Source organism: Coccinella septempunctata, chromosome 1, assembly GCF_907165205.1.
Source record: "Coccinella septempunctata chromosome 1, icCocSept1.1, whole genome shotgun sequence".
Lineage (NCBI taxonomy): Eukaryota > Metazoa > Arthropoda > Insecta > Coleoptera > Coccinellidae > Coccinella > Coccinella septempunctata.
In genome coordinates, this window is record NC_058189.1 from 40,883,868 (window position 1) to 40,896,609 (window position 12,742).

Consider the following 12,742-nt stretch of genomic DNA (forward strand, 5'->3'; position numbering starts at 1 on the left):
TTTCTGTGATAGATTTTGAGTGAGAAAGTTCCTAAAAATTGAATATTTCAGCCAATATTTCAATCCGAATGATGAACACTGACAAACTCACCAACAAAACAATTTGAAAATCCATTAGGTATTATTTATTAGACGGATATACACTCCACATTTATGAATTAAAAGATAGGGCGGCTCCATCAGATTTCTTATCATCCTTGATAACAATGACGATTGCAGTTACTCATCACATGGAATAAATAATGAGAGAAATTTGGCACCTACACTACGAAATAATGGATAAATGAGTTTCAGATATGCCATAAGCTTAACCTGAACGGAACGTGCGTTCAAAAACTCTTCAGTCAACTATAAAACATTCGAAATTCAATCTCTCAAAAATTTATCGAACTATTTGGTCGAAATTGAAATAATGACGAAATGGAGATCTCTCCATAACAATTTTGTCATAAGTAAGTGACTGAAATAAAAACATTCAACAGGTTTAATTCGATGGAGCTTATACGGAGAATAAATAATTCAAAAGAAAACTTCATCGAAATTGCTTATATAGTTTATTCAGAGTGGGTAATACTCTCAAATTAATATCTTCGATATTTACTATTTCGTAAAAAAATGCTTGAACAGGTCAATTCTTCTTCTTATTCCAAATTATGCAACTATTCATATACAACTTAGTTGAGTTTTTTTTAAGTGGCAAATTTTTGTTACTGAAGTTCATTTAGAACTTTTATTTTTGAAGGTCATTTTGTCATTGATAAGATTTTCAATCAACTATTTTTTTTCTAAAAGGGATTACTTATATGCTAACACTAATTGAATTAGAATTTTTATTGTTTTGATGCGTGAGTAATATTAAAATCCATATAGGCATATATGTAATCTGTTTTGAGTTTAGAATTTTCACTTTTTTCATGTAATTTGAGGTCAATGACATACATGAGTGGTTGAGGTGTATTTTTTTTTCAAGGTGGTAGGTAATTGATCAATTATCTGCAATGAAAATCACAAAAAAAAAACTGTACTAGTATTTGACCTTCAAAGCATCCATCACTTCTTAAGTTTGTACAAATTCGGATTGAACCGTTTGAACCATTTAATTCCTATAATAGAAAAGGGTTGACAGAAAATCTCTTCAATGATCAAACCATCCTCAACAAAAGGCCAATCGACTTCTGGTACCTTACACATGAAATGTTGCCTAATTTCGAATAAAAACTGTCCTGTAAGCATTTTCCCACAAAAAAGTAAATACCGAAGATATGAATTTTGTATTTAATTTTTCACTCCCTCCGTATTATGACCTATTCGATAATTGACTATGAAAATTTGTTGTTGTAGTGTAGCTCTCCAGGTGAAAAACACTATCTTCAACAGTTACCCACATGTAATAGCGAATTTTAGGAGGTACAGTACAATTGTCGCAATTTTTTATTCGAAAATTTCTGATGGAGCCTTTGGCAACGAAGTCAGGGCCAATTATTAATTGTGATTTTTTTTCTTATCTATACTGAGATACTTGTGTGAACGAAAGGTGTGTCGAAGAATATCCTGCAAAGATCGCTTAGAACCTATTTTTCAATCAAGGGCGGCAAATTTCAAGTATAAGTACAATATAAAAAAATTATACTGAATTGATTGAAAACATTCAAATGCAAACATTGATTTGCCAATGTTAGTAATAATTAGCTTCTTGAAAGCTGCCTTATAGGATGCTAGTGAAATTTCAGAAAATTCGCATAACCTTCAACATGTGCCTTCCACAACGATATTAAATGGTGGTGTAAAATCTTTGGCGATAAACTCGATAGTTGTCGCGTTTACCAACATGAAAGGCTCCAGCGACGCGCCGCGGCTATAAATGTAAGTCATCACTGTGTTGCCATACGGCAACACAGTGCGAAGTAACATGTATTGAAGGTGATGTCTGAAAATCGGTGTGTTGCCAAATGAAGACACGGTTCATTCAAGTGAAACATTCCGAAACTACTGTAAATTGTATAATGGAAAATCCGGTGATTTGGTTAATAAGAATTGAAGCCATATTTTAGATATTAAATGTTTTGCTTCAATAATAATTCAGTCTTTTGAAATGCAAAGTCACTCAATTCCTCACCTCCGTTGGACTCCATGATGAATTTCGAAGAGGAATTTTCAGAGAATTTGCACTCGTTCTCCTCCAATTCCAGACCGTCGATTAGTGACTGAAATGCTGAATCCGTAGATACTTTCGAACAGCTATCTAGATCCGAGTTGAAGGTTCGAGATGTAGACAGGAAATCGGTGAACCCTTCCTTTTGGATCGTCAGTTGGGAGTACTGGTCGCACAGCTGTTCGCTTGAGGAAGAGGCTGCATATATCGAACTGAAACAAATTACAAACATTATATATGTACTCACTAATGTTGAATTCATTGGTATTCACCAATGCAAAAACACGGAAAATACATTCATCATGTGAGGGTTTGTACGAATTCATCACCAGGTACTGAACCCCCCCACTAAACCAAAATGTGTGTCTGAAACGTTTCTGAAACCATTAATTTTCCACCTGAAACGTTTCACTTTTTGTCTTTCTTCTCTTTGCCAGAAAGAATACTATTATTACGATTCGTTATTATTTTGGCGTTCCTGAGATTCCAAGTTTTTTTTGTTAATATATATTATCGGTATATTTGTAACATTTCATGCACATTCATGTGCTCTGAAATGTTAGATGTTAATGGTATATCTCTTAAACTTGCATTAAGATCTATTTGAGTATAGATAATGAATAAACAAGGGTCGCTATTACAAATATAAATGAATATTTATTGTCTGTCTGTCAAAAAATACTATTATTGTGATTAGGAATTTGGGGTTCTTAGATTTCATGTATGATTTGTTCACATGTTTCAACTGTATATTTGAAACATTTCTGACACATTCATATGAAATATAAATTATTAGATGTTTATGCTATATATCTGAAACGTATGTTCAAACGAATGAGTAAACGAGGGTAACTGTTACAAAAAAAATCAAACTTCGGGTGTGAGTGTCAGAAAGAATACTATTGTTACGATTCGTTTTTTTTGGCGTTACTGAGATTACAAGATCTTTTTGTTAACATATATTATACATTCGTAACATTTCAGGCACATTTATTGATGTGATGTTAGATGTTTATGTTATATCCCCGAATCTTGGGTTCAGATGCATACGCGTATAATGAGTAAACAAGGGTCGCACTATTACAAATATAAATGAAAATTTACTATCTGTTTGTCAGAAATAATTCTATTATTGCGATTCGCAATTTTGGTGTTCTTCGAGTTTATGTATTTGTTGTTAACATGTTTTAACGGTATATTTGAAACATTTCAGACAGATTCATTTGTGACATCCGATATTAAATATCTATTGTATATTTCTGAAACGTGCGTCTAGAACGTTACAAATGAGTCGATTAAGGTTTCCGTGGAAACGTTTTTGTATTTGAATAAGAGTACCTAATTTTTTCGTGTAATTTTCTTCGCTCCATCGAATGCTTCTATTTTTTCACCAAAACCAATACAACGAAAGAAGTCCCAAAAATATCATAACTCACCCTCCAAAAACACCCGTTATAATAATATCAGAAATGTTGAAGTGTAATAATAAAATGTACTTTAACAACATACATTTAAGCACGAAATTTCAATGTGGTGGAGAATTTTTTTCAATTTTATCAAGTTTGGAAGGTTATATGTATTATTATTATATCCCTTAATATGCATTTTGGGCTATCAGTTTATTTATCGAACTTTACTTATTTTTCAGTGTTCCATCACAACCCCCTCCTCCCTCAGAAAACTCGGTATACATTTTTGACTCATCCTGTACGGTGCCTTGAAAGTCCAGACGCAGGTGGGTTCCAGTCCAGGCCGGAGATTTTGGATTTTATATTGGAATTTGTCCATTTGGGCTATTCAACATTCAAATTACTTTGAGAAGACAGAATCTTAGGAGTAAAGGACCAAAGGTAGAGACAGAGGTTGTTTCTGCGAAAAGGTATTGATTCGACAATCCTGAATTCACCTACAGTTTCCTCACTGCTGAATCAGATCAGGATCACAGATTATAGAGTATGTAATCTTTGATCAGGATTTTATTTGATTAGATTATTGGCCTTTGTCGAGGCCTCCAAAAATTGCCATTGCGCACGGTATTTCACGTGCACGTGGCGGGGTATTGGTTTAAGTTTTCAACTAGCAATAATCGCATCTCGGATAAACGTCATTGATTACGATATTGCCTCTGCGCAAAGCTAACGATGTAGGAAATTCCGTCTGCTTTAATAGCGAAAGTTCACGTTCTATTGAGTAAAGTCTTTAACTTGTAGCCACCTAGTGGGAGCTTCGTTAATTCGATACCAACTTGCGAAGTTCCCTTTCCGTCATTGAGGTCATAGTTTCAGGAGTGGCCACCAGAGGGCATGTAGTAACTAGATTTCAAATTATGATGGCCGTTTGCAGTAACGAATTCAAGTGGGCTTATCTTTCTGGATTACTATGACAGTTAACTTAGGAATGACTGAAAAATTATTAACATTAAGCCTATCTTGCATTTGTTGGTGCAAACGGGAATTAAACGCAACAACGAAAATTACACTGGTTCACCCTATTTTGTCTAATGCCACTAATACCACTCACTATTCACATCATATTAACGTTCAGGCTACTGTTAGATACTTAATGGATATTTGTTGAATCAAATAATAAGTGATACCTACTGATAATATTTATACTCAGTACGATGGGTATATGTGTATTTATAGATTAAAGCATTGAGTAAGTATAAAGGATGGGTCTTTAACTAGTACCAATATTTCAACAGTAGATTCTTGAGGTAAAAAAAAACAATTTTTCCCTATACCACTTTTTTCGATTCGGCCATGATAAAAAAGATATAGTCTTTTTAAGTTTTCATAATGAACTGTGCGACCTATGGAAAACAGAATTACCTTCAGAATAACTATTCTAAATCACACTAGTGACACTACACATCTGTGGATCTTTTAAACAAAGTTGTATTCAGAAAAAGTATCCAATTTTTGAAGTTTCACAGATACTTTTTAATTTTTAAACATCAAATTACTCGAAAATATGAAGAACACTTTTATTTTACACAACGTTCAAATATTCATTAGATAGCGTCTAACTTAGTTTCGAGAGTTGTGTTCTATGAATTTTTGGTATTTTTATGGTAGGTAATGGTCATAATGAGAGAACTGGAAGATGTGGGTGGTATCTTTTATTTTCGAAAAAGATTCATGAAATAAATGAAAAACAATATTCTGAAATTCATTTCATTCGATAAAACCGTTTGTGAGATAGAACTAAAAATAATATTTTTTTATGGTTTTTCAACAGCCTGTATCTTTTAAACCGATTCGGAAAGAATAGTAAAGGAAAAAATGTTTGACCTCAATAATCTACTGTTAAAATATTTGTATGTATACGGGGTGAGACAACAGTACTCGATCGATAACTCTTAGAAAAAATGGACTTGGAATCGACTCTAATTAGCACATAAACTGAATTTATTTTTGACTTCATAGGTGTTCCGAAAGTGGTGAAATACGATATTGCCCTGCTTTTTCAAATAGAACTACTCAATATATCATATTCCGAATATACAGGAAATTGTGATTTTGAAATTCCCCACTTGTCCTAATTTATCTGTAGGTACCTACAGAGTTTTAGATGATGTGAAATAAAAAATATAATTTTCCCAGTCCGGACCTGCGCTCAGGTGATTAGAGTGAGTGAATATTAATTATTTTCCTCTACTCTTTTGCAATTTTCATGAAAATACATGAGGATTTTGTCAATAGTTATGCCGATTGAAAGTTTTTAATAAAATACATAAAACATCCCATATCTATTGATCGCATGAACGAATAAAGGTAGGACATATATTGATTCAGACTCCCCTGCATTTGCACTGAAAAATGAAACCCTGTACAATCATCCGTGAAGCACTCAATAAAATATGGAATTTCTTCCAGTTCTTGAATGTCATCGAACCAATATTCTTCTTGGCTTCAAATATCAGTTGTCATTCTTTACATTTTTGTTGCAACAAAGCGTAAAACTACGTGCATGAAATGCTCCGATTGAATAGAACGGAATTTTAAATTCAACTTCATTATGTCTTGACTAGGGATGCAATCGATACATGAACAGGAAGGGGAAGACCAAACTGTTGGCATGAAATGAAGAAAGAGACGAAGATGGAACGCGGTTCCAGGCGAAAACATTAGGGGTCGACAAGACAAGAATTCTTGTCTTGATGACAAACTTCTTGTCTTGTGTTGAGAAAAAGTCAAGTAATTAAAAAAACCCTTGTCTTGACATATTAAATCTTGTCTTGACTCAAGAAAATTCAAGATCTCGAAATTTCTTGATTAACCAGTGACACCGTAAATGGTGATTCCCCTGCGGACTTTTCATTGCATTTCGTGCTAACACAACAATCCGGTGGTTTTCCCTGATATTTATTTGTTATCTGACGAACTCAAAATGACGTCGCGTGGTTGCACTATTTACCCCGTTTAGTTGTGGTTATTATTAACTTTAAAATATAGAAAGAAGGCTCAATAGGAGATCGAAGATACTCGGGTCCCTTTGGTAGGGAAGAGTACCCGAATACCGCACAGGTGCCTAATATCGCACCATCGATTTATTTCCAATCTTCTAATTTGGAGTACAATTCTTTGTGATTTTTATGCCATAGAAGGTGGCTTAAGAGTGTAATCAAAGTATAAAACGGCTAATAACAACTAGAGGGCAATAGGGTAGAAAAACGTGAATTCAGCTATAGATACGGAGTTTTTCAAAGTGTCCGCAATTCATTTAGTTTTATGCAAAACAGGTGAGTAAAATGTTTCGAGTTGAGCAATTATTGTATTTATAAGCTCCGAACTGTATTTAGAGCGCACAGAATAATATTAGAAGTTGATATAAATTATGTTTTCACTATTCTAACCTTTGAAGTGTAGTATGCCCTAATATCGCACCCCGTTCTCAGAAGACTCGAAAGATGAAAAATGGATAAGATGTTGCCAGTATTTAAAATGGGGCCATGAAGAATGCTCCAATTCGGAAAGGAAGAAGAAGTTTGTATGTGACTTCTGTTTGACTGAATGAGGCGTCCTAATATCGTCCACCCAAATGTGCTCTATTATCGGATATGTGATATTAGGGTACCATATTCAGTTTTAACAAAATCTGTTAACTATTTGTTTTTCATTAATACAGTTGATTTATGTTTTTTCAAATAAACTTTTGATACCATTTGTTGTTTTATTGATAATCACATATATTGGAAGCTCATAATCAGAGCTCTGAAATAATTTCCTTCAAAGATATGAGGCATTCAAAAAAGGGTGCGTTATAAGGACATGCACTCTCCTCTATCTCCACACGTCACGTCACACAAGCGCACATTGGCGCAACTATTATAATCAAATAATCAGACAGAGCGATTCGAATAATAACAACGTTTTGGCGCAAAAGTTGAAGTTATTTTAAATTCTCTTCTTTTAAACTTTATCTATTCTATTATCTATCGATACGCAACAGCTAACGTACTTAGCTCTGTCAATTGAACTTGACTCTGCCACCTTCTACGTCATCATCCTTCCAATCGGCTTCGAGCTTCTTTCTATACCTACTCTTGATTATCACAAAGTGGTAGTCTTATTTTACCATGAGTGATATTCACTCCTCAGTTAACAGAACGTCTACTGAGCCACATGGCTCCGATTCTGACTCAAAATATTCACTTACAAGCAATAGCGAGAAACGTAAGTTTTAGTAAAAATATAAAATGATCAGTGGAACTAAAGGGACTTCGACCTATGCGAGTGAAAATGATTAATCTGAATCTGAAACCGTATATAACTGCCATACTGCCAAAGCGGCAGTAAAACGAAAAAGCACCAGCATACACCAATGCAAGATAGTGGTAGGTACTAGAGGTAATACTGACAAAAAGAAATTCTGTTTTTCTTTCGAAATTCAGGTGGACACTAATACCAACGGCGAAAATAATAAATAAGCCAAAATTATGCCATGTTATCTTAAACATAACAAAAGTGTACCTCTGCCTGAAACTAAAAATTGCAGTTCCAATTGGAGTTTCAACAAAATTATCATCAATTATTTTCAATTTACAATTTTCTAGAAACAATGTGTGCAATGAATAGAAATAGGCATTTCATGTCAAAATATGTTATCTTTTCCACAAATAATAAACATACGTTTTAGCGTAGTCACGGTTAGACAAGATATTTCAAGATTTCTTGTTTTCTTGACAAGAAATCTTGGTATTGACATAAAACTTCTTATCTTGTCTTGAAATCAATACAAGATCTTAAAATTTTCAATAACTTTGCGACTCCTAGAAAACATACAGAAAGAGAAGCACAAACACTCAAGCAAAAAATAAGGTTAGGGTGATAACTGAATAAAAAAACAAATAAATAAGAGCCTCTGCACAGATGGCCACCATAAATGCATATGAGCTTGTACAACCTTATGTTTCCTTGAGCGTACGTGGAATATCCCGGGAAGTCTGGTTTCTCCAGACTTAATTTTGAAAAAAAATAGAAAAACTTACTAGTCTTCTTAAATGAACTCGCGAACGCTCGACCTAACTACAAAACAAACATGATTCTCTGGTGTAGTGTGTGCATGTCTAAAGTCTAAAATTAGTATCTGGACTTGGCAGCAGCATGGGTGTTCGATAAATTCGAAATGGAACGATTCATAAAAAATCCCGAAGTAAAATATTGTCAATGAAGTTAATTTATTTTTGCCTTATGAAGAGGCCAAACTCATAAAAAAACTCATTGTTGTAGGCGTTTGAGGTCTGGCGATATCTGCGCGCTTGAAGGAGTCCTTTATCATTTTTGGGGTAATTTCTCAATTAAGCATGATCAGAATCAGTTGCTCAGATTGGCCTCAAACTTTCGAAGTAAAAGTGCTTGAGGCTCGAAATTTTCAGGTTAGGTTAGGGTACGAATAAGAAAGGTTGTTCCTTGTTCCATTAATGGGCAAAAGCCACACAATGATTTTGTTCCGAATTGAATCAGTAATAATGTATTATGCGAGGACGTCTAGGAGGGTACAGAATGAAACCATCAGACTTCAAATGCACAACAGCTTATATGGTACGGCCACGTGAAAAGAATGGGCGAGGAAAGATTACCATGAAGGGTCTTAGATCTTAGAATGGACAACGAGGAAGACAACGAGGAAACGAGAAAGAACAGCTACCACGTGGATTGAGGGGAAAGGGGAAAATGAATGTTTGAGGAAAATTTATATGAGGACCATACTTAATAGACCGGCGATTGGAAACCAGAAGGCTTACTACTACGCTATAGAAACCGGACTATACATACAGGCTGGTCCAAATTTAACAGCTCGATTTTCCGACTTTAAAATTAATATCGGGAAAATCGATAGGACACGTCAATTTCTGATTCGAAAGGTCCGACAATTTGCCTTCGGCTGATGCATATCAAACTCCAATTTTTTTGGATGCTATAAGGGTAGGAAATCATCATTTTCAATTGTGATAACATGTCAGTCTTTGTAGAAACAAATTAATGTCTTTTTTCAAAATCGTGTGGCATATGCCAATGGAAACTGCAGCAATTTGAGATGAGACCCAAACAGAGGTTCGTGGAGCTTCCGCCATCATATTTTCAACATTGCTGAATAACTCTTGGGTTTTCTCCTTTGATCGACCACTTTCTTTTTTGTTTGAATAAACTTGTTTCGTGGAAAACGTCAACCCAGCACGAAACAGTACATTGGAAAGATTGATAATAATCTACAGCAACATTGAGATACGTAATGAAGTTGCTGAAATATTTAGGAATAGAATATTTTCATTTCCTATTTTCTCCCCAATTTTGAAGAACGATTCAATAGTAAATGCTTCCTGCATCTCCGTAAAAACCAGACGGTTTTTATTATTAAGACTAATAATTTGCTAATAATTTTAATAGAACAATCTAAAAAAAACGCTAACTTAAGGGAAAGTAATACCTCAAGAATCTCCATTCAACAACGGCAATCACTAGTTTCTAATTTACGCTTTCAATTTCTTTCGTGAAACCTTGATTTTTTTTTAAATTGAAGTTAAAGGACGTCTTGATGTCACCCCGTCTCTTTTTTTCCAATTTAGTTGTTTTTTATGAGAAATAATCTCGGACTTAAGTGTCAATAAAACTTGTTTTCACAATCATTTTCGACGGTTTTTCGACATATTTCGATAAAAATAACGACAGGGTGACATCGGCGATTCAATTGTTTATGCCCCTCTCCCAAGACCATAAACTCCTTCCTCATATGATTTTTAAATCTATTTCATAGTCCACCAAAACTAGAATCTGGGAGATCTGGGAACCGTTTCTGAATACGACTGCATTTTTTGTTTTATATTTTCGTGTTAATATTTCTGTTATTGACTGGTAACCTTTTTTTCCACTACATCTTGAGAATAGAAAAAGCGTAAAGATATCTGTGCATTAGCATGAAAAAAAAGTATTTTTTGCTTCAACGATTAATTTTGATATTTCTTTTTGGTTTTTCAATGAATTTTTAATATTCTACATATATTCGAAATGAAACCTTCCTGACCTGTAGTTTATCAAGAAAAATAGGGCCATTTTTCTGAATCCATGGTTAACGTATGGCGGTTTACTTTATATGATTTACACAAGATATCGTTTTGAGACAATACTACGCGAAAGCAGCGGAAGGTTTGAGTCAATTTATCAAGTATTATTTGTTTGTTCTTCTTACATAATGGTTTTTTATTTCGACCACCAATTCTTTTTTCATAAACTCGGATGCTGCCTTTCTAGAGATGTCGTAAAATTATTGAAAAAAAAATAGTTCAACCTACTGTTTTGTATCCATTTCCAGAGAAACGTGTTGGTGTTTCAGCTTCTCGCTGCTTCTCGTTATCGTGCTCTTCTTCGGAATGGCTCCAGTGAACACCAAAGAGGACGCCGCTTGATCAGAGGCGCTATTCAGTTCGAAAACGGAACAAGGCCTCTGCCTCTTCAAAATCGACCTCTCATCAGCGTCCCCATTGATGACTGCCGAAGTATAATCGGCACAGATGGTATTACTTCTCCTCGAATTCCTCTGTTGTCTCCTAGCGGTTTCCTGGGAATCGGTTTCTTCGCGAAAAGCGAAAGACGACCTCGACAAATCTTCCCTGCTCTGCTTGAGGATCGGTCTGAAATCGTTGTCGGTTTCGCACGTTTTCTCAGACTCTCGGTCGAGGGAACCGCGTGGAGCCTTCAAAATCGGTCGTGGTTTCTCATCACATTCATCGGTGTCGGCACTTGGTTTTTTTTTCAAGATCGGCCTGGGGGCGTCAGAATGCGAATTGTCGCTAAACGATTGATCGTCCGAGAAACTCTTCTTCTTCAATATCGGCCTCACTGACGCGTTGGAAGATTCTAAAACCATTTCCGCCCCACTGGCAGCAGCAAGTATAACAGCTGTGGTGATGGACACATGAGGGGTACTATTCGCCGTTGAACCCGCGCTGCTTGCACCAGAACGTCTCTTCAGTATGCTCTGAGGTGAACTGAAAGAATGGTCTTGTTCTTCCTCATTTTTCGACGTTTTTCTCTTCAATATACTCTGCAGGTGAGCTTCAGGAGAGTGGATTCTCGTCAGTTCCTCGAGAGAAGATCTCCTGTGCGTCTTGAGGATCGATTTGGAATCTGACTTACTGGCCACCTCGGGACTACAGCTCCTTCTCCTCAATACTAACGCTTCGTCCAGACTCCTCCTCTTCTTCAGAATTCCTTGCTTCTTGTTCGAACTACTGGGCTCCTTGACGCTTGGCGAAAATGTGACCGGAGGTGTATGCGTGGAAGTTTCTGGTTTGTTGTCGTCTACAGGAGGTTTCCTTTTCAGAATTGAAATTGGGGAGGAATTTCTATTCTGCTGAGTCGACGATTCTTGGTTGGAATCTTCCAAGTTCATCCTTCGCAGTAATGAAGGCCCGGCTCTTTCATCCGTTGAACATTTTCGAGTTGGACTCACCACTTGACAATTCTTTTTAGTATCGTATGTTTTCTTTGTAGTATCGCGAGTGGGTGTTTTTTGATTTTTATTGGTTAATCTTTCCACTCTAGCTAACGTTTCTTTCGTCAAGGTTGTGAGAGAGTTCAGTCTATTCATGTTGGTTCTATACTCATTGTCTCTGTGATCTTTGGACATTCTAGATTTTTCATGAGCACTACTATCACCATTGTTTTTTGCGCGTTCGTTATGGCTATCATGAACACCATTGAGCAATTTATGAGAGTTCTCTTCTGAGTAACACGATGATGCAATTTTCGCGGATTGTCTCTTGAAGACGTTATCGGAAACCTTTAGTACACAACCCTTGCGAGCATTTTCCATGTGAATCGCCAATTGAGATTTCTTAGGACTAGTCCTCGTAGCTCCTTGAGGTGAAGTTGATTTTGATTCTTCCATCGATATTGTACTGAGGGCAGTCGACAAACTGAAAGCGGAATCTTTGGAATTCGAAGTTTTGTTGATCTGACTAGACACATCGAGGATTTCATGGTTCCTTTTTCGGCGTCTGCTGTATTTGTCATCCTCTGAAAGAAAAATTCAGATGATTATAAAATTTCTGGCCTGTTCGACTTTTGGGGAATTATTCTTGAAATG

The 12,742-nt window shown here is 35.7% G+C and overlaps 1 protein-coding gene and 1 non-coding gene across 4 annotated transcripts in view; both read right to left on the reverse strand.

The window, feature by feature from the left end:
- The window catches only part of LOC123314772 (supervillin-like), a 275,601-nt gene that overhangs the window by 99,978 nt on the left and 162,881 nt on the right, over nucleotides 1–12,742 (reverse strand). For all 3 annotated transcript variants that reach the window (XM_044900124.1, XM_044900132.1, XM_044900115.1), the window contains exons 4-5: nucleotides 10,947–12,672; nucleotides 2,117–2,364 (exon numbers count right to left, since the gene is read on the reverse strand). In XM_044900124.1, coding sequence (XP_044756059.1) covers nucleotides 2,117–2,364; nucleotides 10,947–12,672 — 1,974 coding nt within the window. The remainder of the gene's footprint in view (nucleotides 1–2,116; nucleotides 2,365–10,946; nucleotides 12,673–12,742) is intronic.
- On the reverse strand, nucleotides 4,149–4,289 carry LOC123323071. Its single transcript, XR_006539259.1, has one exon. It is a non-coding gene; the product is annotated as a U4 spliceosomal RNA (small nuclear RNA).